Source organism: Poecilia formosa, unplaced genomic scaffold, assembly GCF_000485575.1.
Source record: "Poecilia formosa unplaced genomic scaffold, Poecilia_formosa-5.1.2 Scaffold606, whole genome shotgun sequence".
NCBI classification, from domain to species: domain Eukaryota; kingdom Metazoa; phylum Chordata; class Actinopteri; order Cyprinodontiformes; family Poeciliidae; genus Poecilia; species Poecilia formosa.
The window spans coordinates 58,720-80,254 of record NW_006800545.1 but is presented as its reverse complement, the minus strand read 5'-3'; the positions used below and the strand labels follow the sequence as shown (position 1 = coordinate 80,254).

The window sequence follows — 21,535 nt, the reverse complement described above, 5'->3', positions numbered from 1 at the left end:
TGTGTGTGTGTGTGTGTGTGTGTGTGTGTGTGTGTGTTTTACCAGGTGAAGGCCAGAAACTGCAGCACGCAGAACAGCAGCGCCAAGCCGTTGTTCTTCCACTGCAGAACCAGAACCAGAACCAGAACCACAGAGTTCTAATAACCAACAACAGAACCAGGATGTTTTCACACAGAGTCCGATGCTCACCCAGAACGCAGCGCACAGAGTCAGAACCAGGCAGACCTGCAGACACAAACATCAGAGTCAGAACCGGAACCAGAACCTGGAACCGTTAAAACGAGCCAAAGATTGGTTCTGACCAGCATGATGGCGGTGGCCAGGGCTCGGACCTTAGCACACATGTTCTTCAGCTGCCGTAACGGACCAATCAGGAACATGGTGCTGAAACGACAGCCAATGGGAACAGTTTCACCACAAGGGGGCGACATTACAGCAACACACAGAACTGGCAGCCATCTTGGCAGGGAGTTGCTAAGGAGTTGCTATGGCAACAATAAAAAATCTAAAATCATAATAGAGTAATAGTTAGAATGTACTTATATTGTTCCTAAGTTAGATAGGAACGAGGTGAAAGCTAGTTCTGAGCTTGTGACTGGTTTATTGTTGTCTTAGCATCTGCATACCAAAATGGCTACCATTTACAAAGTTCACATGAGAACTACACCCAGTTCCATCTGCACAGCTCCAGGACAGGTTCTGTTTCCATCAGAATCTAAAGGTTCTGCTCAGTTCTGGTTGGTTCTGGTTGGTACCTGGCCAGAGCGCAGAGGTTTCCTACGGTGTAGAGGACAGCGAACACAGGAAGTCCAAACCCTGGGATCCACAGCAGGCAGGTGGCCTGTTGGACACACAACATGTCCTCCATCAGGGACAGAGAACTCGACTCACTGGAATATTAAATCTGTTAATGGTTATAAAGGGATAATATTTACTCACCAGTATGGAGCAGACGGCCCCCAGTATGAAGCAGATGAGGAAGCCCTTCATCCGGGTCCCCCAGGCCAGAGTGGACGCCTGATTGGCTCTCTGCAGGCGTGATGTCATTTATCATTAAAAACCTTTAATGCAACTTATTAAAACAAACATTCTGCACATATTTTACCCTGTTAATAGTAAAATATTTAGATATTGACCAAATATAGACCCAAAGTCTTTGTCATAAACCTAATAGTAATATTGGAAAAATTTAATCTGTACAGCTGTAATTTTATGAAACTAAAACCCAGATTTAATGAATTCTTAGCTTATGTATTTTCATATTTGACCAGTAAAATGTAAAAAAAAAAAATAAAAAATACAGAAATTTGTTTTCTTTTACATGTTACTGGTTGTAATATGGCGCAGTTGGTAGCTCTGTTGCTTTGCAGCAAGAAGGTTCTGGGTTCAATTCCCAGCCCTGGTCTTTCTGCATGGAGTTTGCATGTTCTCCCTGTGCATGGTGGGTTCTCTCTGGGTTCCTCCCATAGTCCAAAAACATGACTGTCAGGTTAATTGGCCTCTCCAGATTGTCCCTAGGTGTGAGTGTGTGTGCATGGTTGTTTGTCCTGTGTGTCTCTGTGTTGCCCTGTGACAGACTGGCGACCTGTCCAGGGTGACCCTGAACGTCAGCTGGAGAGGCACCAGAACCTCCCGACCCCACTAAGGGACAAGGGTGTTCAGAAAATGGATGGATGGATGGATGGACGGATATATATATAACAGTGTATATATATTTTTTTTAATATTTGTTGCTTTCTTCCTTATATGGCACCAGAAGCTCATCTTACCTCAGAACGATAACAGCAGCGGTTTCCGTTTTAATTTAACATTCTGATATTTTTTTTTTGTTATTACATATACCGAATTATGTTATGAGGTCTTATTGACAAAGAACTCTTAGATATCCTGTGAAAAACAGCTAAGTTAAATGTAGCCCTGCAGCATCGTCATAAACGGGTTTATAAAGGTTATATCGGAGTAAACAATAAACCTTTTCCTCCGATTATAATGTAAAACTAGGATTTAACATCTGAGTCTAGTTCTAACTCCAGTTTTAGCTTGAAGCCTGTTTCTCTGTGGTTTTTAACTGGTTTCCTCCCAGTAAGCGGCTAACAGCACCTCCAGTATGCCGCTCCCATCCGAGCTGCCGCCGCCGTCCTGTCCGCCCAGAACCTGCTTCAGTTTATCCATTAAGCCGGTCTCCTTCCAGAACCGCCGCAGAACGTCCAGAACCTTCCCAGCAGTCCGCGGGTCGGTGGGTCCAGGTAGACCAGGTGAGCCGTCAAAGTTTCCGGCAGGGGGAACAGACTTTTACCTCAACAGGTGCAGCACTTCCGCCTGCAGTACCGCCTCTGGCCACAACGCGTCAGAGGGAGGCGCTGTTTCACCCCGAACATTTATATGAGGAAAATTTTGTTGTTTTTACTTAAATAAGACAATTTCTTCAAATAAAACTAAAATAGCTATTTCTTTATTAAAGCAAAAGTACCACTTTACATCCTTGGATGTTTTTATACAATGTTAAAGCAAAATGCAGCCGGCACCCATGTTTATGTGTAATCAGTCAAAAAACAAACAAACAAAGAAACATTATAACATTGACAAAGCTGTAAAAAATAAAACAAAACAAAACATTACAATGAGGTTACAGCTGTTGTAATTCAGCTTCAACATTATTCACTAGTGTTTTCCAACCATAGCTGCAGTTTTATTTCATAAAAATATTTTCTTATTTATCAAGCCTTTGAGAAGATTTAAAAACAAGCTCAAAATGCTGAACAGACAAGCAAATCTAGCCAATGCAGAAGAAAACAGTGTACAAAATTAATTGGTAAATAAATATATTGTCTCAATAAAGAAAAAAGTCCTTTAAATACATGGTCAGGGAAATGTAGCCTGTTTCCAGAAGGTTTTAAATGTTTTTAGTCCTTAGTAGATTTTCAACTGAAGAAGAACCGTCCAGTCTGGGCCAATGGGAATCACTGGAAGAAGCTGGTTTGACCATCAACTCATAAAAGGTGTGATTCATTGAATGATCTGTAAGGTTCTCCACTGTAAAACTTTTTAAAAACCAGTGATAACACTTGACAAGGATTTCTGGTGTAAAATCAGGGCGATGGGGCCCAGTGGTGTTGCTGTGCTATGAAGGCAGGCGGCTGAACCGTAGAGAACTTGTTGGTCTTGCAGTTAAAAACTCATCCAGTCCAATAAACAGAGCATGAGGAGACAGACATGGATCGCTGTCAGAGACCTGTAGCAGTAGAAAAACTTTCACCTGGAAGAAGTCTGTCATCACAGCTGAGCTTGTAACGAAGTGCTCCTTTCAGAGGATGGGTAGCGGATATTTGTGATGAAGTCATAGGACCCGTTTGAAGACATAGTCCAGTCTCAGGGAGGCCTCAGGGGACCTTGACCCTGGTGGAGCTCCAGTAGAGAGGCTGAGGTATGCACACCTGGACGTGGCAGGTTGGACAGGACTGTTTCCTCCACAGCCACTCCTCTATACACTGCAGGGAGACACAACAGAAACTCCTTTACCAGGAAGACTTGGCTAAAACAAGTGACTAAATGAGGTCAGCATAGTAGGAGAGTGTGTTCTTTGTGGGTGTGTTACCTCTTTGTGGAAGGTGTGTGTACACTGCAGCTCTCTGGTCCCTCCTGATCCTTGGCTTAAGTCATTATGACAGATCAGACACATGCTGTACGCATCGCTCTGCAACACACACATTTCATTCACATAAACTCTCTGAATCACGTGTGGAGCTGAGGACATCAACCTGCTTTCTACCCACCAGTGACATGACGTTCCGTCTTCTGAACTGGCCCCGCCTCTCAGGAGGCACAGCTTCGGGGATGGTGGGAATGAGCGAGGGTCTTCGCTCCAGCGGGGGGACGGCGGCTTCCTGTGGGGGGGGAAGGAGGCGGCGGGAGGAGGAGCGTCGCAGCAAAACCCTGGCCGTTACTGGAGCACATGTGGAGGAGTGAAGGCGAGACAACTGCATGGACGTGAGGGTGGCCTGGACACAGACGATCGATCAATCAGCCTATTATCAGTTGATCAATCTATTAAGAATTAAGTTCCAACAAGCAAACAAAAAAACAGCAATCCAACCAAGTCCTATTTGTCTTGTTTGGTTTCAGTAGCTGTAAAGGCCAGATTAGCTGCTCTCAGGTCATGTTTCTGTCTAACACCCAGATGAACCGCGGTGCAGCACCCTGAGCCGAGTGACCCAGAGCTAAATACAGCAGTGAAGAAGCTCTGAAGGGTTGACAGCCAACGCAGCGTTTCCCTGCTCTCACTGCGAAGGAGATCAGAGGCTGTAAACCCTGGGAGGATTGAAAGCTCTGATTAAATGAAGTGAAGTGAACTGATCTGACTGTTTAAGTCTGCTGGTCATCATTGTTGTTGTTCTGGAAGAACACAAACATCAAGAAAGCCCTCCACATCTGTAGATGCTGCAACTGGGAGCATGTTAAAGCAAATAGGAGGACAAGAAAAGAGTCAGGAGGTTCAATATTTATCATCAGTAGTTTTAAAACATTTTAGGTGTCTTTTGGGTCCCATCCATTTTAGTTAAGTTTGTTCTAATCTTCATGCTTTTCTTTCATCACTGAACAAAGAGCAAAGCAGCTTTTTAACTGGTGTTTCACCATCATTTCACACAGCTGGGATTTATTTCCGGTTGAGTCAGATTACAGTAAGACATCCAGATGTTTCAGCCCTTCAGTCTTAGGGTTCGCCTCAGTTTCAGTGGTTTACCTTCACCAGATCGCCATGAGGAATCCCTTTCATGAACTTCTATGAGGCTTCTAGGAATAATCTGATGAAGTTCCTTCACGTATACCTGTGAAGATGAACTGAAACATCTGGAAAACCCAAAGAGTTGTTGTTAAAAGAACTGGTTTTACTGGTCGACAGAGACCTAGCATAACCCAGAGTGCAGGGAAAACCCTTAAAATCCTCATTTAGCATCAAGTTGCCTTAATGTCATTTGAAGCCAACCTTGAGGAAAACTGAGAGTTTCAAAATCTTTGATCACTAATGATAGAATTCAATGCCTAAAGTTATTGATGAACTGATTACTAATAAGAAGTAAAGGGATAAAAGGATGTCATCCAGTAACTCTGGACCCTAACCTCTCTGTCAACATCCAGGCTCATCCAGACTTCCAGACTCTTCCATAAGACTTCATATCTAATCCCATCGTTATGTTAGGTAACCCATCTGCTGACCTTGGCAGGACACAGAGACCATGAAGTTAACCAGCAGCTATTCTGGACCCTGGAACAGAACCTTAGGATGTAAGAACCTTGGACCAGATCCAGAAGAACCGAACAAACATCTGGCTGATTGGGAACCCATCGTTAAACCATCAGCTACACTTTGTGTTTTCTTACCGGACAGGGCAAAGACGAGCGGCGGTCAACCCTCATCTGGACCGGCGGCTCAAAGCTGCACCTGCTTTCAGGTCTTCCTCCCTCTGACTCCCCATCCTCCTCATCCTCCTCCTTCTCTTCCTGCACCTGCTTCTTCTGATGTTCTCCTCCTCTGTACTGCTGCATCCAGGCGTTGAAGATCCTGGCATCTTCTTCTTCGTCCTCTTCTTCCTCTTCCTCTTCATCCTCTTCTTCCTGGTCTTCTCTCAGAGGGAAGGAGTCCTCAGCGTCTGAAAACACATCTTCCTCTCTGTTTGGATCCATCTGCCTCACCAGCACCAACTATTGGGACTGAATGTTTGATTATTCAGCAATAATACCACCAAAGTATGGTTGAAGTCCACTGTAGGCCCCAGGAGAGATTAGGTTAGCTGGTTAGCATAGCAGCAGACGTAGAGGAGCCAGTAAGACGAAGGTTCATCCAGGCGGTGGACTTGTTCTGCTGCCTTCAGCGCCTCCACACATCCATCCTCAGCTGTTCTTCTGTCTCCGGTTGTTGCTTTTCTTTGTGTTTGTTTCTGCAGAATGTGGCGCTCTGACCTCAGGTCTGCAGTAATCCCTTCAGAGAAGCCCTGGAGGAGGAGGTGGAGGAGATTACACCTGCTTACAGGATCTGTGTCACATGAGCTGAAAACACCTTGCTGCTCTTCAGCTGCTCATTGATCATCATCTTCATCGATCTGATAAACGCTGGTGTAATAAAACCAGCTCCAGTCATAGGTGAGGTTCTGAGTCAGTGCATTTTCCTCCTCTTGTTCTCTTGCTACATCTAATCTTTCTGCAAAAATAGAAATCATAATGTAACACACGCTGAACCTATTAAACTACATGTTTGACATACTTAAAGAATGAAAAATAAAACAGTTACAGAGAAATCAGATCTGGAAATCAACATCAAAACACCAGCTGTAATTTCGTTTTCAATTTTATCCCTTTTGATAGGGATTTTATATGACTATGTGATAAAAAAATTTTGGGGGGATCTTCAATTGTACCATATTAATAAACACAAATCTGTTTAGAAAAACAAAGTATATCCCTCTTGGAAACTTCACATCTATATTCTACAAATGTATAATGATAATAATATTTATTGCATATATTTATATAATAATGATTTATAATAGTAGTAATATTAATAAGTAATTTAAATTCTGAAGTAATTTCAGTGGAAAAACTGTAAAAACGTACTAAAAATGTCATAAATTCAAAAAATATATAGTAAATATATCTATTATATTAATTTTATTTCATTTTCTCCAGGCGCATGCGCAACCGGAACGTATTTCCTACGTTACGATACGACAGGAAGTGGGCGGAGCCAGCGGCTGGTGGCGGATTGATTGTAAACAAAAAGTTAGCCGTTAGACGAGCTGCACAGGGCGGATATAAGAGGAGGATAAGAGTCGGTGAGCTCCAGGATGAAGGGTGAGAGTTCCCTGACTCACTTTAATCTGCTTTAACAGGACAGACCAACTTTAAACACTTTTATTATAAAGCTGTGCCGCAGAGCAGTGCTAATGTTAGCTTGAAGCCCAAAGAAAAAACATCTAATTCTGCTCTGTTGTCGTTTTGAAACGCTTTAAATCTGCCATCAACACGGAAAAACTGTTGGTTCCCAATCAGCTGGCGCTTCTCTTTAAATCGGCGTGTCGATAAGTCAACTATTGCAACTTACACCGATAGTTACACTGCTGTAACTGGCTGTTGTCTCACTCTAGTTAACTATTAGTCAGTTTTATTAAACCAGCTCCACCAGGATCTGATCCGGGTCAGTTCCTTGGCCTCAATCCAGTAAAAGTCTGGAGTTACAATTATCCTCAAGTCTGGATAATTATAATTATTTGAGTGACATTATTGTGAAGTCCATTATTTGTTTCCACACAACAGCAAGTTTGTATCCAACTTATTGATCAGAAGAAAAGGTCATTTCCACAGAATGAGCCTCCTTGTGTCTAACATGACACGTCTCCTCCACAGCCTCCTCTCTGCGCCTCCTCCTCCCCCCTCTCCGCCTGTTGACGGCGGCCGTGTGGCAGGTGATCCAGCAGCAGAGTGTGAAGCATTATGGGATGCTGGAGGAGTTTGTTACCCTGGTGACCGAGGCCGTCCCGCAGCTGCTGACAGAAAGGCAGAGAGGTGTTCTTCTGCTGGCTCTGAGGGCCAAGGTGGGCGTTGGGACGGCTGTTTGGAAACAAAATGTTGTTAAAAAGTGTGCTGAAGAACACATCCCCTACTCTAACATCTTTCAGGTGACCCTTTCTCACCCTTCTGATGACCAGACTCACCTGGAGAGGATCCACTCCATCTCCAAAGCATCGGTAAGACCGCAGAAATAATGTTGCAAACTCAGGTTTATCAAGAGGAAGTTAAATCAACTCGCTGAGCAGGAACTTCATTAAAGTACCAAGAAAAAGAGGAAGTCTAACTCACAGTAAAATTATTCACACTGATTTTCTAGAATTAGTTTTGTTGGGATGTTTTTGTGGTCGATCAATACAAAAGTAGAAGAGCCGAGAGTGAACATGCCAGAACATTCAACCAGAGATATTATAGGTTAGACTGGCCTAGTCAAAGTCCTGAGCTGACGCTGATATGTTGTACAAAGAGTTCAGTCAGAGGGTCTGAATAGAAATCATGCCATACTTTTCAGATTTTTCTTTTTTAAAATGATAAGATGTTTTTATTCCTCGTCAAAAAGATGAAAAACTTTAAGTAGGTAAAATCTCAGCAGCTGGAATGGAGAAGACTGACTCTTCCTCTTCCTCCTCCAGCAGGATGAAGAGCTGACTGAGTGCTGCTCTGCTCTCCTCTCTCTGTCTCAGACTCCTGCCGACCCACAGCGCCTCCTGCAGGTGGGTGGTTTCGCTGCAGCTCTCCTGGGACTCCTTCCCTCTTCATCGCCTCCTCTGCTCCTCTTCCAGGAAGTGTTTGACCAGCGCTTTGACTCCGCCCTCCAGTCGCTGCTGTCGGACCTCCTGACTCGGATCGAGCAGCTATTCCCGGTGCCGGACTTCAGACAGGTGCTCAGAACCTCTCCGCTCCTCCTCTTCCTCACACCTTCGTCCATTTGACCCGCTGTCCTGTCTTCTTGCAGGCGGCCTATTGGCTCCACGATGCCCCCTGTGTTCTGGAGGACTCTCTGCAGGAGACGGACAGGAAACACCTGACGGAGCTCCTGACCAATCAGAACTGCCGACTGGGTCGAGCAACAACCGCAGGTACGACATCAGAACTAGAGGGAGGTTCTGAATCTGGATCCGTTCTGATCCTTTTATTTTCTTCTCTAGTTTGTGGTGAAACGGAGGAAACCCTCCTGTCAGCCTGGTCCCACCCCCTCCTCACTAGCCCCTCCAACCCTGACCCAGCCGGCCAATCAGACGGAGGCCCGACGCAGCTGGACGTGAAGGTGGAGGTGGAGCTCATGACGGAGGATGTGATTGCTCAGAGCGTGTCGGAGGAGGAGCAGGAGGCATCCAATCAGAGCTCAGAGGGAGTCACACCTGTGGTGGAGGGCGGGGTCAGGTGGGACAGCGACCAAACGCTGTCCGATCCTGTCAGAATGAAAGACTCATCTAGCCAATCAGAGGGCTCCCAGCTCACAGCCATTTCCCATAATTCCCAGCGTGTGGCTCACAGGTGTCCTGCGTGTGGGAAGTGCTTCATCTACCGCTCCCAGGTGAGTGTTTACCTGCAGGCTCTCAGGCTGGAACATCGACTCTTTTAGCTTTATTCGCTCATCAGCAGCATACCCGGAGTTGCTTTGTGTCTTTCATGTATATTTGCGAAGTCCTGTAGTCTCCATGGCAACCATTCAGCTGTGCAAAACGCCTAGCCCCGCCTTCAAACGTAGCTCCTCCCCCACTCAGCTCCTTCAGACTAGCCAGCAGCAATTAGCAAACACCTGTGAGCTCATGATGGGAGTTACTTATTGCAACACTGGTAGAAACTTTAAAGGGTTAATATAGGAGCCATGTTGGGTTTGCGTCCTGAAGGCATAGCTTCAGAAAAACCAGAGGCTCAAATCAGGAAGTAAAATCTTTTTAAGTCATATTTTATATTTTGGTTACTTTATAGTGTCATTTTAATGCACAATGTTCCTGGAAAACACATAATTCTGCCTGTTTAACCGTTGAGCTGCTCCCCAGGTGATCCGCCACCTGCGCTCCAACAGAACCTGCGGGTCGTCAGGAAAACACGGATCTGGAGCTCAGCAGGGTCGGAGTGAGGGGGAGCCCCACCCCGTCCGGGCCCACGCCTGCTTCCAGTGCAGCTCCACCTTCACCACCAGAACCGAGCTGGTGGCCCACTGCCGCACTCACCTGACCCGGCCCGTCTACCGGTGCAACCAGTGCGACAGCGCCTTCCAGCTCCAGTCCAGTCTGACCAATCACAAGCAGACCCACCGGCTGCCCGACCTCAGCTGCTCCGTCTGCGCGCAGACCTTCAGCTCGCAGGCGCGGCTGCTGCGCCACCTGCAGACGCACTCAGCCGAGGGAGCCGAGTGCATCTACAGGTGCCTGTTCTGTGACCAGAGCTTCTCAGGTAAGACCCGATCCGATTGACTGTCAGAAACAGGGAGACAGAGTTAAACTAGACCCGCCTCCATCTGCAGGAGTCACTCAGCTTCGGATCCACCAGCGCAGCCACTCCTCCCGCTCCTACCAGTGCGATCAGTGCGACAAGTCGTACAGCTCGGTGACGGGGCTGCAGTCGCACCGCGCCACCCACAGCGGCGACAACCGCTTCCTGTGCCCGCAGTGCGGCAAGTGCTTCAAGACCTGCGACGGCCTGGAGGGCCACCTGAGGACCCACAGCGGGGAGCGGCCCTTCCGCTGCCCCTACTGCCCCAAGGACTTCACCGCGCACGCCGGCCTCAGCGTGCACGTGAGGCAGCACACGGGTGAGAAGCCGTACGTCTGCACGGTGTGTGGCAAGGCGTGGCCCTCTGGTGGAGACCTGCAGAAACACATGAGGACCCACACAGGGGAGAGACCCTATGTCTGCCAGGAGTGTGGGAAAGCCTTCTCCATCTCCTGCCACCTGACTGAGCACCGCCGCATACACACAGGTGAGCTGGTCACATGACCTTCCACCAGCAGCGTCCTGGAGCTGAATGTTAGCCAACAGTTAGGAGCAAGAATAAAAGCAGGTTCTGTGTAAACATTCAGATCAGAACATATAAAGAACTAAAGGATTTATTTATTCACTAGCTAATCTCACTGCTGCATTTGAGTTTTTAGACTTTTATAAGCAATGAATCCCTGTTAGCCTCTCTGACCAGTGTCTCTGTTAGCAGCTCTGCTAGCTTCTCAGTTAGCATCACTGTTTATATTAGCTTGTCAGTTAGCCTCACCAGGCATGTCAGTGTAAAGTACAAACATGTGAACAGTTTCTAAAACAGATCAAGATTTGTCTGTAACTTATTGACGGTCAGCCACACTGCCCCCTTCTGTCCGACTACAACATGTCCAGTAAACCCAGTTCTGTCCGTCTGGTTCTCCTCCAGGAGAGAAGCCCTTCTCATGTCCTGAATGTGGGAAGTGTTTTCGGAGACGGTTCGACCTGAAGAAGCACCTGCTGTCCCACAGTAACGTTCGTCCTCATCCCTGCACCTTCTGCTCCAAGAGCTACACCCGACAGACTCACCTGAACCGACACCTGCTGACCCACAGGACCACTGACAGGGAGGCGGAGCCTGTCGAGGAGGAGGCGGAGCCTGTCGAGGAGGCCTGACCTCCTGAAGAACAGCTGTTATGATCTCTGATTTTTCTACTTAAATCCCAGTTCACAGTGTGAACAGCTGAATGTTTATAAAAGAGAATTATTTCCAGACCGGATGCAGAGCAGTTAAATGATATATTTTAGCCATCATGTAAATATGTTTATATGTTTTTTATTAGATTAACTTCTCTTCAGCTGAGATGATAAACAGATTTATTGGATCTCTTTGCAGAACCTCAGATGTCTCTGTTTGTGCAGAACCTCTTAATAAAACCGCTGGACGTCCGTTCGGATTAAACTTTGTGCATCAATGATTCATTTCCACGCTAAATGACTGAAGCGGAGGAGTTAATCAGGCGATGTGGTCAAACTTTTATTGGCTTGTTTGACAGGAAGTGACTGATGTTCTGGGTTTAGTCGTCGTCTCCTCCTGTCTTCTCGATCACCTTCTTCATCCAGCGGCCCATCCTGAACAGGTGGGTGTAGAAGCCGTACTTCCCGTCGCGGTCGCAGCCCTCGCCCCAGGACACGATGCCGATCTGGTACCAGCGGTTCTCTGCCGGGTACTGAACACAGGGCAGATTCTGGATTAGGCTGGAAACTCATATCCGAGTCAATCACAAAGACTTTTACCCATTAACTTCTTTTATTAAAGATGCCACCCCCTGCTGGGTGAAGCATTGCAGGCTCTTTCCTTACCTTCATCACAAACGGTCCTCCGCTGTCACCCTCACAGGCGTCGCCTCGTTTGCTCTCTTCTGGTTTATAACCTGTATAAACAAAGCCTCGTATTTAAATGGGGGCAACAGGAGGAGAACCTCGGGGCAGGAAGACATCAGGAATGACCTGAGCAACTGTTGCTGCCCATCAATCAGAGAATCAGAGTTATGATGGGCTCTGTGTGCCTCAGTAGGAATTTTTAAACTTTCCAAACCAGAACTCCTAACTAGAGTGTTGTCCAAGTCTAAATGGAGTCATTGTGGAGACCTGACTGATCAACAGGAATCGACTGGGTTTGTTACCTGCACAGAACATGTTGTTTGTGATCCTCACTGAGGTGGACTTGCGGCAGGTGTCCTGTTCCACTATCGGAAGGTGGATTTGTTGGAGAACTGCAGGCAGGTTTCTGGCTGCAGGGTTCCAGGTTTCCTGCAGGTTCCCCCAGCCGGTCACTCGCCCCTTGAAGCCTTCGCTCATCAGCCTGTGAGGGAAACATGGGTTCTGGTTCCAGTTGGACAATAAAGACAAAAACGTTGACATGTAAAGGTTTGGACAGACAGGTGTGTTCATCTTACGTTCTGGCGACCTCTTTGCTGGGTAGGCAGATGGGATGGATCCGGTCTGAGAAAGTGATGGGTCGCTTCAGGTGCAGCAGAGCGATGTCCCGGTTCAGATTCTCCCTCCAGTTGTATTTGGGATGGACGATGATTTCATCGATCGCCACGATCTTCTCGATTCCTCGTTCAAACCTGGAGAGACGAAGACGGATGCACCTCCGGTCATCATGGATGTCATGTCAAAACTATACATACACCTCCACTGCTTCTGGCTTGGACCTCTGGACTTGGCAGGAACGGCACCGTTCAACTGAACCGCTTGGTTTCCAGGACTTTTAACAGGGTTGAGGTTTGATTTGTTTCATATTTTTAACGTCAGGTTGTGTTTTTCTAAAGAGTGTTTGGGAACCTCTCACTTGGCTCTGTCATGTTTCCCCAGTCGGACCAGGATGTCCTTGTCGGTGTAGTTCTTGTTCCAAGGCGGGTAGAGGATGCAGTGCGCTGCAGTCAGGATCCACTGGTCACTGATCAGACTGGCTCCACATAGCAGCTCCTGTGGGCTGCGTTTGTACAGCATCACCTGCCTGCAATCAGCAAAATCCTTCTGGTTATCTCTTGCTCTGTCTTTTATTGTGGTGAGCAGCCATGATGTCTCGTAGCTGTAGGTGCGGTTACCATGGAGCTGAAGCAACCTCGGCATCGTCACCCCCAACGACCCGTTGCTCTCTGTAGGACTCCAGGAGCTCGTTCTCGTTTTTATCCTGTTTGCCCTTCTGTTCAAAGAGAGGACGCTGCCCACAGACTGAAACACAAGGACAGACACGTCCAAAACCAGTAAACACACCAGTCTGCCAGTATCTCAGTCAGCTGGTGCAGTGAAACAGACACCAACAGGCAATAGACCTAGCCAAAAAACACTGTTTTTAGCAGCTGCTGGATCTTTTTGTGTTCAATTTTATGTCTAAATATCAACTTAGTTATTAAAATACAGATAACAGCTATGACTAGTTACATTCTTTATGTAATTTAATCTTTAACTAGCAACATTGTAATATGTTGCTTGTTACAAGCACAGGCCATAATAGAGCTGTGATCAGATGACTCACCACTTTCTCCTTGACCAAAGGCATCAGGATTGAAGAAGAGTTTTTTCTCGGGGCCCAGGACTGTTCGCTCCGTTCCTCTGTCGTCTGTTATCTGATCTCCACCAAGCAGAGGATCCTCTGAGACACACAGGTGAACAGCAGCGACAGGTGAGGGGCCAGCCGACCCGTATGCTGGTGTAACCACAGATCATGGGTTGGTACTGTACCGCACAAATCCAGGTCACAGTAGTCGATTGTGATGTTCCCAGAAATCTCCACGTAGCACCAGGGGCCCTCAGGGTCGTTGTCTGGGTTCCTGCACTTGTTTCTCTCCAGAACCACCTCAGGGATGAAATCCTTATCCCGGCTCAGGGCTACAGCCTCTGGTGATGACCACGCAAGACAGGTGTGCCCTTTCGCTGTGACACTGAGGTCACCGGTGTAGTCAATGCCATAGCTTGGTAGACACACTGTAGTTCTGACTGGTTCTGGTGCCACAGTGGTCGGGACATACACCTCACCTTGACAAGAAACAGGTGTTCACTCAAACTATCCAAACAGCAGTCTGGAGGCAGCAGACCATGAAGGGAGAGTTTCAATAAATTCAGGTGGACTCTTACCACATTTAGGTACTCTGCAGGTCTCTTTCTGGACCGTTGGGTCTGTGGTGAAACACCAAGGTCCTCCTGGACGGTTGTCAGGGTTCCTGCAGAAGTTCTCCTTCAAGATGCTGTTTGGTTCTGAAGCGTTAAACTCCCTGCAGGCAAACGGTCACCACAGAATTTCAGGTCCATTAGTTCTAAAATTTCACACTTATTGGTTGTTGTTGGTCATTTGACTGGTTCTGGTTAGCTTAAGAGTTGGTGAATGGTTGACTGGTTGGGTTGTAGCAGATTTATGTTTTTTTTGGCTTTCATGAACATGGGTTGTTATTTCTGTGATGTTGCTGGTTGATATCATGTCTCAGATTTGGTGATTAATGAGACTCTTCAAGCTTTCATTAAGCTGGCTAACTGATTGGTTTGATGGTTTACAGATTAGCTGGTTTGATTATTTATAAAATTAGTAGTCCAGTTAGTTGGGAAGCCGTGAACTAATATCTTAGCCAGTTAGTTGATTGATTCATTGATTGGTTGTTCTGTGCCACACATGAACTTGTGGTTGATCAATTGCTTGGATTGTTAAAGATGTGGTTGGTTGGTCAGATGGTCATTGGGATGGTTGGTTGTTGTTCTATGATGTTTTTACGTAGTGAAGTTGTTTCGTAGATAACTCAGCCGTGGTCATGTTAGTAGTTTGCAGCAGAGATCGTTGGGTGAAACCTTCATCAGCCTCAGGAACCGCTGTGTTCCTCAGGTTCTGGTGAGGTAAACATACCTGTAGATGGGATGAGGGAACCGGCCTGTCCAGTATTGGCATTTTTTGCCCGATTCTGTGATGTTGACGTCTCCTTCATAGCTTTGTCCAGTACCTATGACGCACTCACCTGGACACAGCAGAACTGTTACCAACCATGTGACGACTGGCTACCTGCTTTACCTTCTGGTAGCCGGTTTGTTACCTTGCACACAGTCCCTGATGATGTTGATGTTTTCTTTTGTTCTTTGCATCTCAGTTCCTTTACAGTCTGTTGGAGACAAACAGCAGCTGTATGTTTGTGTGCTGAACTGCTCTGGACTTTGGTTCTGTTTGCAGTGCAGCTGCATCAGCTGAATAAACTTCATTTAAACTACAAACCCAACTGGATTAAATCAGCACCAAGTCCAGTAACAACTTGGTTCTTCTGGGAGTAAATGTCACCAGAACCGATAAACTTCAAGTTAATTTAGGTCTAATTAAACCAAAAGCAAAAGAGGCTAAGCTAATGGTCTGATCACAACATCATTGTCTGTAGATTATTTCCTTTTTCTTCCCTACAGCTGGAGGAAAACCCTGCTGGATCTTTACGTACCCAGATATGTGGCCCAGAACTTTTCCTGCAGAAACAAAGAGTTTATTGTAGATTGATCTGATCTCAGAGCGGTTAGCCATGACAGTTACAGTGAAGCCGCACCGTTTTATCGTTCTGCTCAAACACTTCTCTGGCTTCTTCATGGTCACAGATTTCCTTCACACACTCCCTCTCCAGGTTACCTGAGGAGAAACAACACACACACACACACACACACACCGCTCAAATTCACATGAGGAGAGTGTGTGTCCAGCCGGCTGTGACCTGCTGAGTTACCTGGTTTCATCTCCTCCCACAGCTGATTGGCTCGGCGGTTTCGGGTCAGAACCTGTGAAGCCAGATGGCTGTTGAGAAAAACTGGAAAAACATAAAATAATCAAAAGACACAATATAAAGATTAATATTCAGATGTCATCTCTGGAGACAATCCCACCAGGACCCGAATAACAGAGTCAATACTCGGTACCATTGTTGGCCAGACAGCTGTGCAGCACAAACAGCAGCAGAACAGCGGCCTGTTTAGACGTGGGTTCCACCATGATCCAGAACCTCAGAACCCGACCCAGCAACGTCCAGTCGCGCTCTCAGCGTCTGTCTGAACTCTGCTGGTGGAAGCAGAGAGGGGGAAGCTTATCGACTGAAGGGTCAAAGTGTGAGTCTGGCTGATGAGTGGGATGTTTAATGCAAGTTCCTGTCCTGTTTACCGTCATCCAGCACGTAATCCGGACCAAACAGAACCTCCTGTGACCAGCTGGGGGACATGGAGAACACCTGCTGGCCTTTTCCTTCTCAGAACAACCTGTGTCTGACACTCTGATGGAGCAGGTCGGAGGTCAGAGGTCAGGTTCACCCTACTCTACTTTAGGAGCTTTGAGAGAACAGAATCAGGAGAGATCAAAGTACCAGATGTGTTCTTATTGATCGGACCTCCGTGTGACTCGGCTCAGCTCACAGATCAAATATTTACCTGCAGATACGGAGGTGAAAGTCTCCCCACTCAGTTCTGCTGGGTCCAAACAGAACCAGAGGAACAGTTCAACAGAAGAATGATCCAGAACATTTCCACATTTCTCCATCATTTTCAGTGCTTACTTTAACAACTTTATATCATAAAATTAAACAGTTTAACCCTTTTAAAGCGCAAGCACTGCCCTCTGCTGGTGAAGTTTATAATTACAGTCTTATGGTTTTCTGGTCCCCATCAGAAAGCTCCGAAACCAGAACCGCTGCTGACCCAAAAGAACACAAAGACCCCTCTCACTTTTACCAGAAACATCCTGACTATCCTCGATCTTCTGCGAAAATATGAGTCCAACCATCAGTTAGCTGGTTTCTACTGCAGAACAACGACCCAAAACTCACCAACACGTCTCAGAATATATTACTAAAAACAGGCATCAGACACCGAGGACACAGGCTTTCAATACTGCACTCCTTAACTTTCCAGATTTAATATTTAAATTAAATTTACTTTACACATTTTAAGCTCTGCTAAAGAGGCAAGCGGTTAATTCCAGGATAGAAATACAAAACCCATCAGAAAGCAGGTGAAAGGTTTTACCTGGAAGCAGCAGCAGGTTCAATTTTATCCACATTATCATGAAGCATTGACACACAGCTGCGATTGAGGCTAAAATCGCTCATTTCAGTTTTATCATTCCACCACCAGAGGGAGACAAACAGCTGCTCCTGAAAATCACTGAACAAACGTAATCTCTCGATTCTCTTAATTTCTTGTAAGTCTGATTTTATTTGATTTAAACCGGTTGGTTGAATGAATTTTATAATTTTAACCTTTTTAAATTAGTTTCACCAGTGAATTAATCCGTTTCTGAGTGTTTATGACACTCAGACACTCAGTGTTTATGTTTATGAGTGTTTCTGAGTGTTTTAGTGTTTTTAAGAATTTGAGGTTTAATTCTTCCCTTCAATCAAACATCACCTCTGATTTAAAAAACAAAAAAAACAAAAACATTTGAGTTCATTTTCTATTATTCTCCATATTTTCTAGGCTCGTTGTTTCCATTAGTGAACATGAAAAACGCTCTAAATCAGAAAAAGTTCTTCAAATAATTCTAGGAAAAAAATAAATACACAAAACTAAACAGAAAATTAAATGGAGAAAACGAAAACAAAGTCATCGGGAAAACTGTCAGCAGAGCGTAAAAACTGATTTCTGCTCCTGAAGGTGGATTTAAGGTTCGGCTAAACTCGGTGGGCGGAGCTAATAAACAGGAAGTCGTTCATTCTCCAGACGCCTTCAACGCTGTAAGTTTGTTTTCTTCATTCTGTCATATTTTAGTTTTACTGTACAAACTGTTTAAGTTTTATTAAAATAATGAAAACAAATCCAGCTTCAGATCTATTGCTACATTTAGTTCACTTTATTCGGGATTTTCTGTTTAGCGTCAATTAAAGGTCAGAACATGTGAAATAAAGCCAAGTTATTAAAATGTTTAAAACCCGTTTTTAGCCTGTTGATCATAAGATCAGATGGTAGATTGGAGATCTGAGGGTGAACGATGAGCGTTTTTTTTTTATTTCATGTTAGGCTGAAATCTAATTTTAGAAACGACTGGATGTTTCTGTCGGATTAGCAGCAGGAGGGGAAACCCAGGATTGGTAAACTGTCAGAGAATGTGAAGCAGAGACACCTGACTGAAAGGAGCTAAATAAACTTTTAATTAAAAAGTGAAGTGAGAGCAGCTGACCGAGGGGGAGAACCAGAACTCTGTGGTTCCTCTGCTGCTGACCAGATATAAATGAAAACATCAAAAATAATAAAAAAGTTCATCTTGGATTGCTGCTCCCACGCTGAGGCTCTTATGTTGATAATAAGCGAAGTTCGAGGTGGACATATTTTACCTTCGAACAAGTAGATATTTATGAACTAAAATCTAAACCATTAGTTGAGCTTCATTCCAAGATGTTCTAAAGGATCTGATGTGGATAAACTAACCCTCCTCTCACCTTTAACCTGATCATAAACTTCTGCTTTCATCACATCTGAGGTCGACTTTCACACTGGAGCAATTTATTCAGCTGCTATCTTTTATATTCTGCACATTTAAGTCAAATTGATGCAACTTATTTTTATCACAAACATTGCATAGGCAGCTCTCTGAACAGCTGCAGCAGGTGGGAGATAAAGATGAATCAGCAGAATTATTTTACTGTTGTAAACGTGAAAAATTATAACTAAAAATGAAAAATTATGACTAAAGCAATAAAGAGATGATCCATGTTCAGCCTGTTAACATCTGTCCTGCTTCATGTCTGTTTAAGCTTCAGACCCAGATGCAGAGAAACGCTGAAAAGCTACCAACTGGATTCACCACGTCGCTCTACTGATTGTTTTCTATTTGAAGTTTCTTCCCAGAATGCCGAGTCCATGAAGAGCTGCTATGAGTCCACCCGGCTTGTTAAGAACCAGACTTTCTCTGAAGAACACGTGAGTCAATGTGATGTTGATCTTTTGTCCTGCTACAATAAAGCAGTTCAAGGCTATCAGACTCTCACCTGGTCATTTATTTTCTAGATATCCGGAGTGACTCAGTTTCAGCAAAACTTGAGACGTTTTGACATGTAATAACCTGAAAACAGTTGTGTCTCATTAAATGTAATAAACGGTAATATATTGATGTACTGATATAAATATTGAGTTTTTTAAGGCAGCTTAAAGTGTTAAATCAATTTGAAGGTACGTTGGAAATGAACGTTGTAAGATATATTTATTTTTATTTCTGTTTGTGTTTATATCTTTATGTATTTATTTGATTATTGATTTATTTACTGATTTAAAAAAATATTTCTTAATGCATTTATTAACTTTATTCATTTATAATTTTTCTTTGATTTTATTTTATAAATGTATTCATATTTATTCATTCATTTATTAATTATAGATGTATTTATAATTTCTTTATTGCTTGCTTGATTAATATTTTTCTTAATTTTTAAAATGTATCTATTGATTTATAAATGCATTTATATATTTATTGATTGATTTATACATTTATTCATATTTAGATTTATTTATTCCCATGTCTCCTCCAGAACCGGTCTCTGGGAACCAGAACCTGATTCTGGTTCGGATTCTGTCCTTCAGCCTCAACCCAGCTGTTTGTCATTTCGGAGCAACCAATCAAAGTCAGAACCTCTTCAGTTTAAAGGAAGGTTCTGCACATCTGAACTGGATCAGTACCAGTTCTTTCTGCCCAGGTAAAGCAAATGAAAACGATGAACTGATCTGTTTTCAGTAGAATCAAAGGCTCCTTTTCAGGATTTTGAATTTGTCCATATTTGACGTAAAAATTAATTAATTAGCCACTAAATCTGATCAGAGTTCAAAACCTGGAATTTAGATCAAATTGATGAAAGACAAATGTAACCAAAGCTGACCTGGTTCTGAATGGATGAAAGGTTTAATGTTGTTTAACGTGTTTGGAACCAGGATCACCGGGATTCTGGTTCCAATGCAGGTTGGAACCAAAACAAATGGACTTAAAATGTTCTTTTGTCTCCCCTGAACCACCAAAGACCAAGTTCTGATCCAGAACCTGAACCCAGTTGTTTGTCCCTGAAGAGCAACCAGACAGGAGGATGGAAATCCCACCCAGACCTGAGGTCAGTCCCTCAGTTAGACTTTAACCAACAGGAGCAGATTTTCAAAACAAAAGCATCAAACATTTGGCTGAGGAGCTGAAAACAGAAAGAGAAAAATTAAAGCATATTCTGATTTAAAACAACTTTAACAGCAACCATCTAAAATACCTTTTTCTTAATGGAAAAACAAATACATGAAAGTATCTAACATTTATCATTAAATTTGAAAGACATCTGCAACGTTGTGTGTTTTTTATAAATGATTCCTGGTTCCTCCTCAGAGTGGACCAGCAGAGCTCAGAGGTTCCCAGCGGTCCGTCTGCACAGCAGCACCAAACACAGCTGGACTCCATATTTACGGTCTGTACATCAGTTCTGTTCAGTCAGAACTTCTTCCTGCTGCTCTTTTTAGACCAGATCCAGGATCTCCAGTCTGTCCAACATGGACCTGATGTTCTGATCCAGTCTCACTTCTCATCATCTGGGATTCCTTTTCAGGAGCTGGAGCGAAACATGATCCTTTTTACAAAGAACGAACTGAAGAAGATCCAGAAAGTTTTGAATCCATGTTACCCAGAATGCTCAGAGAGTCAGGGGGAGGATGAGGAGGTGGTGGAGGATGACGATGAAGAGCAGAGGAGGAGGAGCAGCACAGAAGCTTTGTTGAAGATCATAGTTTTCTTCTTGAGGAAGATGAATCAGGAGGAATTGGCGGAGCGTCTGCAGAGCAGTAAGAGAATTATTAAAATCTCAATTTTCAACCAATTAACTGAAAAACAATGAAGTAAAATGGTTAATGCAACACATTTTGTAAAATCAAACTGCCTTAATATATATTAATAAAGAAATAATTATTTTATTGCATTAATTTCTTCCATTGCATGAATCACAGCAGTTCAAGGAAAAGGTTCAGCACAAAAACCAGAAGGGAACAAACATAAAGACTTTAGGGTTTGCTGACTCACAATGTCGCAAAACTTTGAACTCCTTCTGAATGTATTTAAGGGGAGAATCATTTTGCAGGTGTTTCCATAGATGATGATGTTGCTCAGGCACTTCTGCAGACCTGATCATCTCCTGAGATGGTCGTGATCAGAAACTCATAAAATGGCCACAGTTTCCTTGCCAGAATGTCATGCTAGCCTTGACTTTTCCTCATAGGCCCATGCTGTCAGCATCTCCATCCTCTGAGCTGTTCTTGATGGAGGCAACATTCCTGAGGCTGCAGTCAAAAAAACTTCACCAAAAACCTGATTGGCTCTCAGATAGGATAGTGATGGATGTTCCTATGATTGAAAAGTGGAATCTTTTTGTTACTTTGCCCTATTTTAAGAAGAAAAGTTTTGAAGTGATCCATATCTCAGGTCATGTCTTTTGTCTGTTTGTAGAAACTCCTTCCATGTGTCAACAAAACCTTAAATCCTCCCTAAAGAAGAAGTCCCTGTATGTGTTTGAGGGAATCGCTAAAGCAGGAA

General features: G+C 44.4%; 5 protein-coding genes across 8 annotated transcripts in view; 2 read left to right on the top strand and 3 right to left on the bottom strand.

Moving 5' to 3' along the window:
- Nucleotides 1–2,330, bottom strand: part of LOC103130084 (vesicle transport protein SFT2B) — a 4,262-nt gene extending 1,932 nt beyond the window's left edge. The window contains exons 1-6 of the mRNA XM_007541390.2: nucleotides 2,101–2,330; nucleotides 940–1,029; nucleotides 756–841; nucleotides 303–384; nucleotides 190–225; nucleotides 43–101 (exon numbers count right to left, since the gene is read on the bottom strand). Coding sequence (XP_007541452.1) covers nucleotides 43–101; nucleotides 190–225; nucleotides 303–384; nucleotides 756–841; nucleotides 940–1,029; nucleotides 2,101–2,172 — 425 coding nt within the window. The 5' untranslated portion in view covers nucleotides 2,173–2,330. The remainder of the gene's footprint in view (nucleotides 1–42; nucleotides 102–189; nucleotides 226–302; nucleotides 385–755; nucleotides 842–939; nucleotides 1,030–2,100) is intronic.
- Nucleotides 2,331–2,430: 100 nt separating this feature from the next.
- Nucleotides 2,431–5,705, bottom strand: LOC103130082 (histone H3.v1). The gene is made up of 4 exons (XM_007541385.2): nucleotides 5,380–5,705; nucleotides 3,774–3,998; nucleotides 3,596–3,694; nucleotides 2,431–3,488 (listed from the first exon to the last, which is right to left on the bottom strand). Exons 1-4 carry the CDS (start codon nucleotides 5,680–5,682, stop codon nucleotides 3,381–3,383), a joined length of 735 nt encoding a protein of 244 aa, XP_007541447.1. The 5' UTR covers nucleotides 5,683–5,705; the 3' UTR covers nucleotides 2,431–3,380.
- Nucleotides 5,706–6,037: 332 nt separating this feature from the next.
- Nucleotides 6,038–11,440, top strand: LOC103130083 (zinc finger protein ZFMSA12A-like). Of its 3 annotated transcripts, none has more exons than XM_007541389.2 (11): nucleotides 6,038–6,138; nucleotides 6,682–6,846; nucleotides 7,399–7,586; nucleotides 7,671–7,739; nucleotides 8,244–8,273; nucleotides 8,343–8,441; nucleotides 8,516–8,639; nucleotides 8,709–9,097; nucleotides 9,567–9,963; nucleotides 10,034–10,489; nucleotides 10,928–11,440. In XM_007541389.2, exons 2-11 carry the CDS (start codon nucleotides 6,840–6,842, stop codon nucleotides 11,152–11,154), a joined length of 1,986 nt encoding a protein of 661 aa, XP_007541451.1. In that variant the 5' UTR covers nucleotides 6,038–6,138; nucleotides 6,682–6,839; the 3' UTR covers nucleotides 11,155–11,440. The 3 variants fall into 3 exon arrangements, with proteins under 3 accessions (XP_007541451.1, XP_016521144.1, XP_007541450.1); XM_016665658.1 differs by having other exon boundaries at nucleotides 8,196–8,273; XM_007541388.2 differs by having other exon boundaries at nucleotides 8,193–8,273; nucleotides 10,928–11,435.
- A 54-nt stretch (nucleotides 11,441–11,494) lies between these two features.
- f2 (coagulation factor II (thrombin)) lies at nucleotides 11,495–16,448 on the bottom strand. Of its 2 annotated transcripts, XM_007541383.2 has the most exons (17): nucleotides 16,423–16,448; nucleotides 16,160–16,323; nucleotides 15,922–16,057; nucleotides 15,732–15,812; nucleotides 15,558–15,637; nucleotides 15,456–15,480; nucleotides 15,066–15,131; nucleotides 14,882–14,990; nucleotides 14,125–14,261; nucleotides 13,732–14,025; nucleotides 13,526–13,642; nucleotides 13,095–13,221; nucleotides 12,836–13,003; nucleotides 12,438–12,611; nucleotides 12,165–12,343; nucleotides 11,842–11,912; nucleotides 11,495–11,708 (listed from the first exon to the last, which is right to left on the bottom strand). In XM_007541383.2, the coding sequence occupies exons 3-17, from the start codon at nucleotides 15,992–15,994 to the stop codon at nucleotides 11,556–11,558; spliced, it is 1,854 nt and encodes a 617-aa protein (XP_007541445.1). In that variant the 5' UTR covers nucleotides 15,995–16,057; nucleotides 16,160–16,323; nucleotides 16,423–16,448; the 3' UTR covers nucleotides 11,495–11,555. The 2 variants fall into 2 exon arrangements, with proteins under 2 accessions (XP_007541445.1, XP_016521145.1); XM_016665659.1 differs by lacking the exons at nucleotides 16,160–16,323; nucleotides 16,423–16,448 and having other exon boundaries at nucleotides 15,922–16,107.
- A 2,398-nt stretch (nucleotides 16,449–18,846) lies between these two features.
- LOC103130101 (NACHT, LRR and PYD domains-containing protein 3-like) overlaps nucleotides 18,847–21,535 on the top strand; it is a 7,658-nt gene continuing 4,969 nt past the window's right edge. The window contains exons 1-4 of the mRNA XM_007541406.2: nucleotides 18,847–18,906; nucleotides 19,564–19,676; nucleotides 20,342–20,420; nucleotides 20,559–20,790. Of these exons, the coding sequence (XP_007541468.1) occupies nucleotides 18,847–18,906; nucleotides 19,564–19,676; nucleotides 20,342–20,420; nucleotides 20,559–20,790 (484 nt within the window). The remainder of the gene's footprint in view (nucleotides 18,907–19,563; nucleotides 19,677–20,341; nucleotides 20,421–20,558; nucleotides 20,791–21,535) is intronic.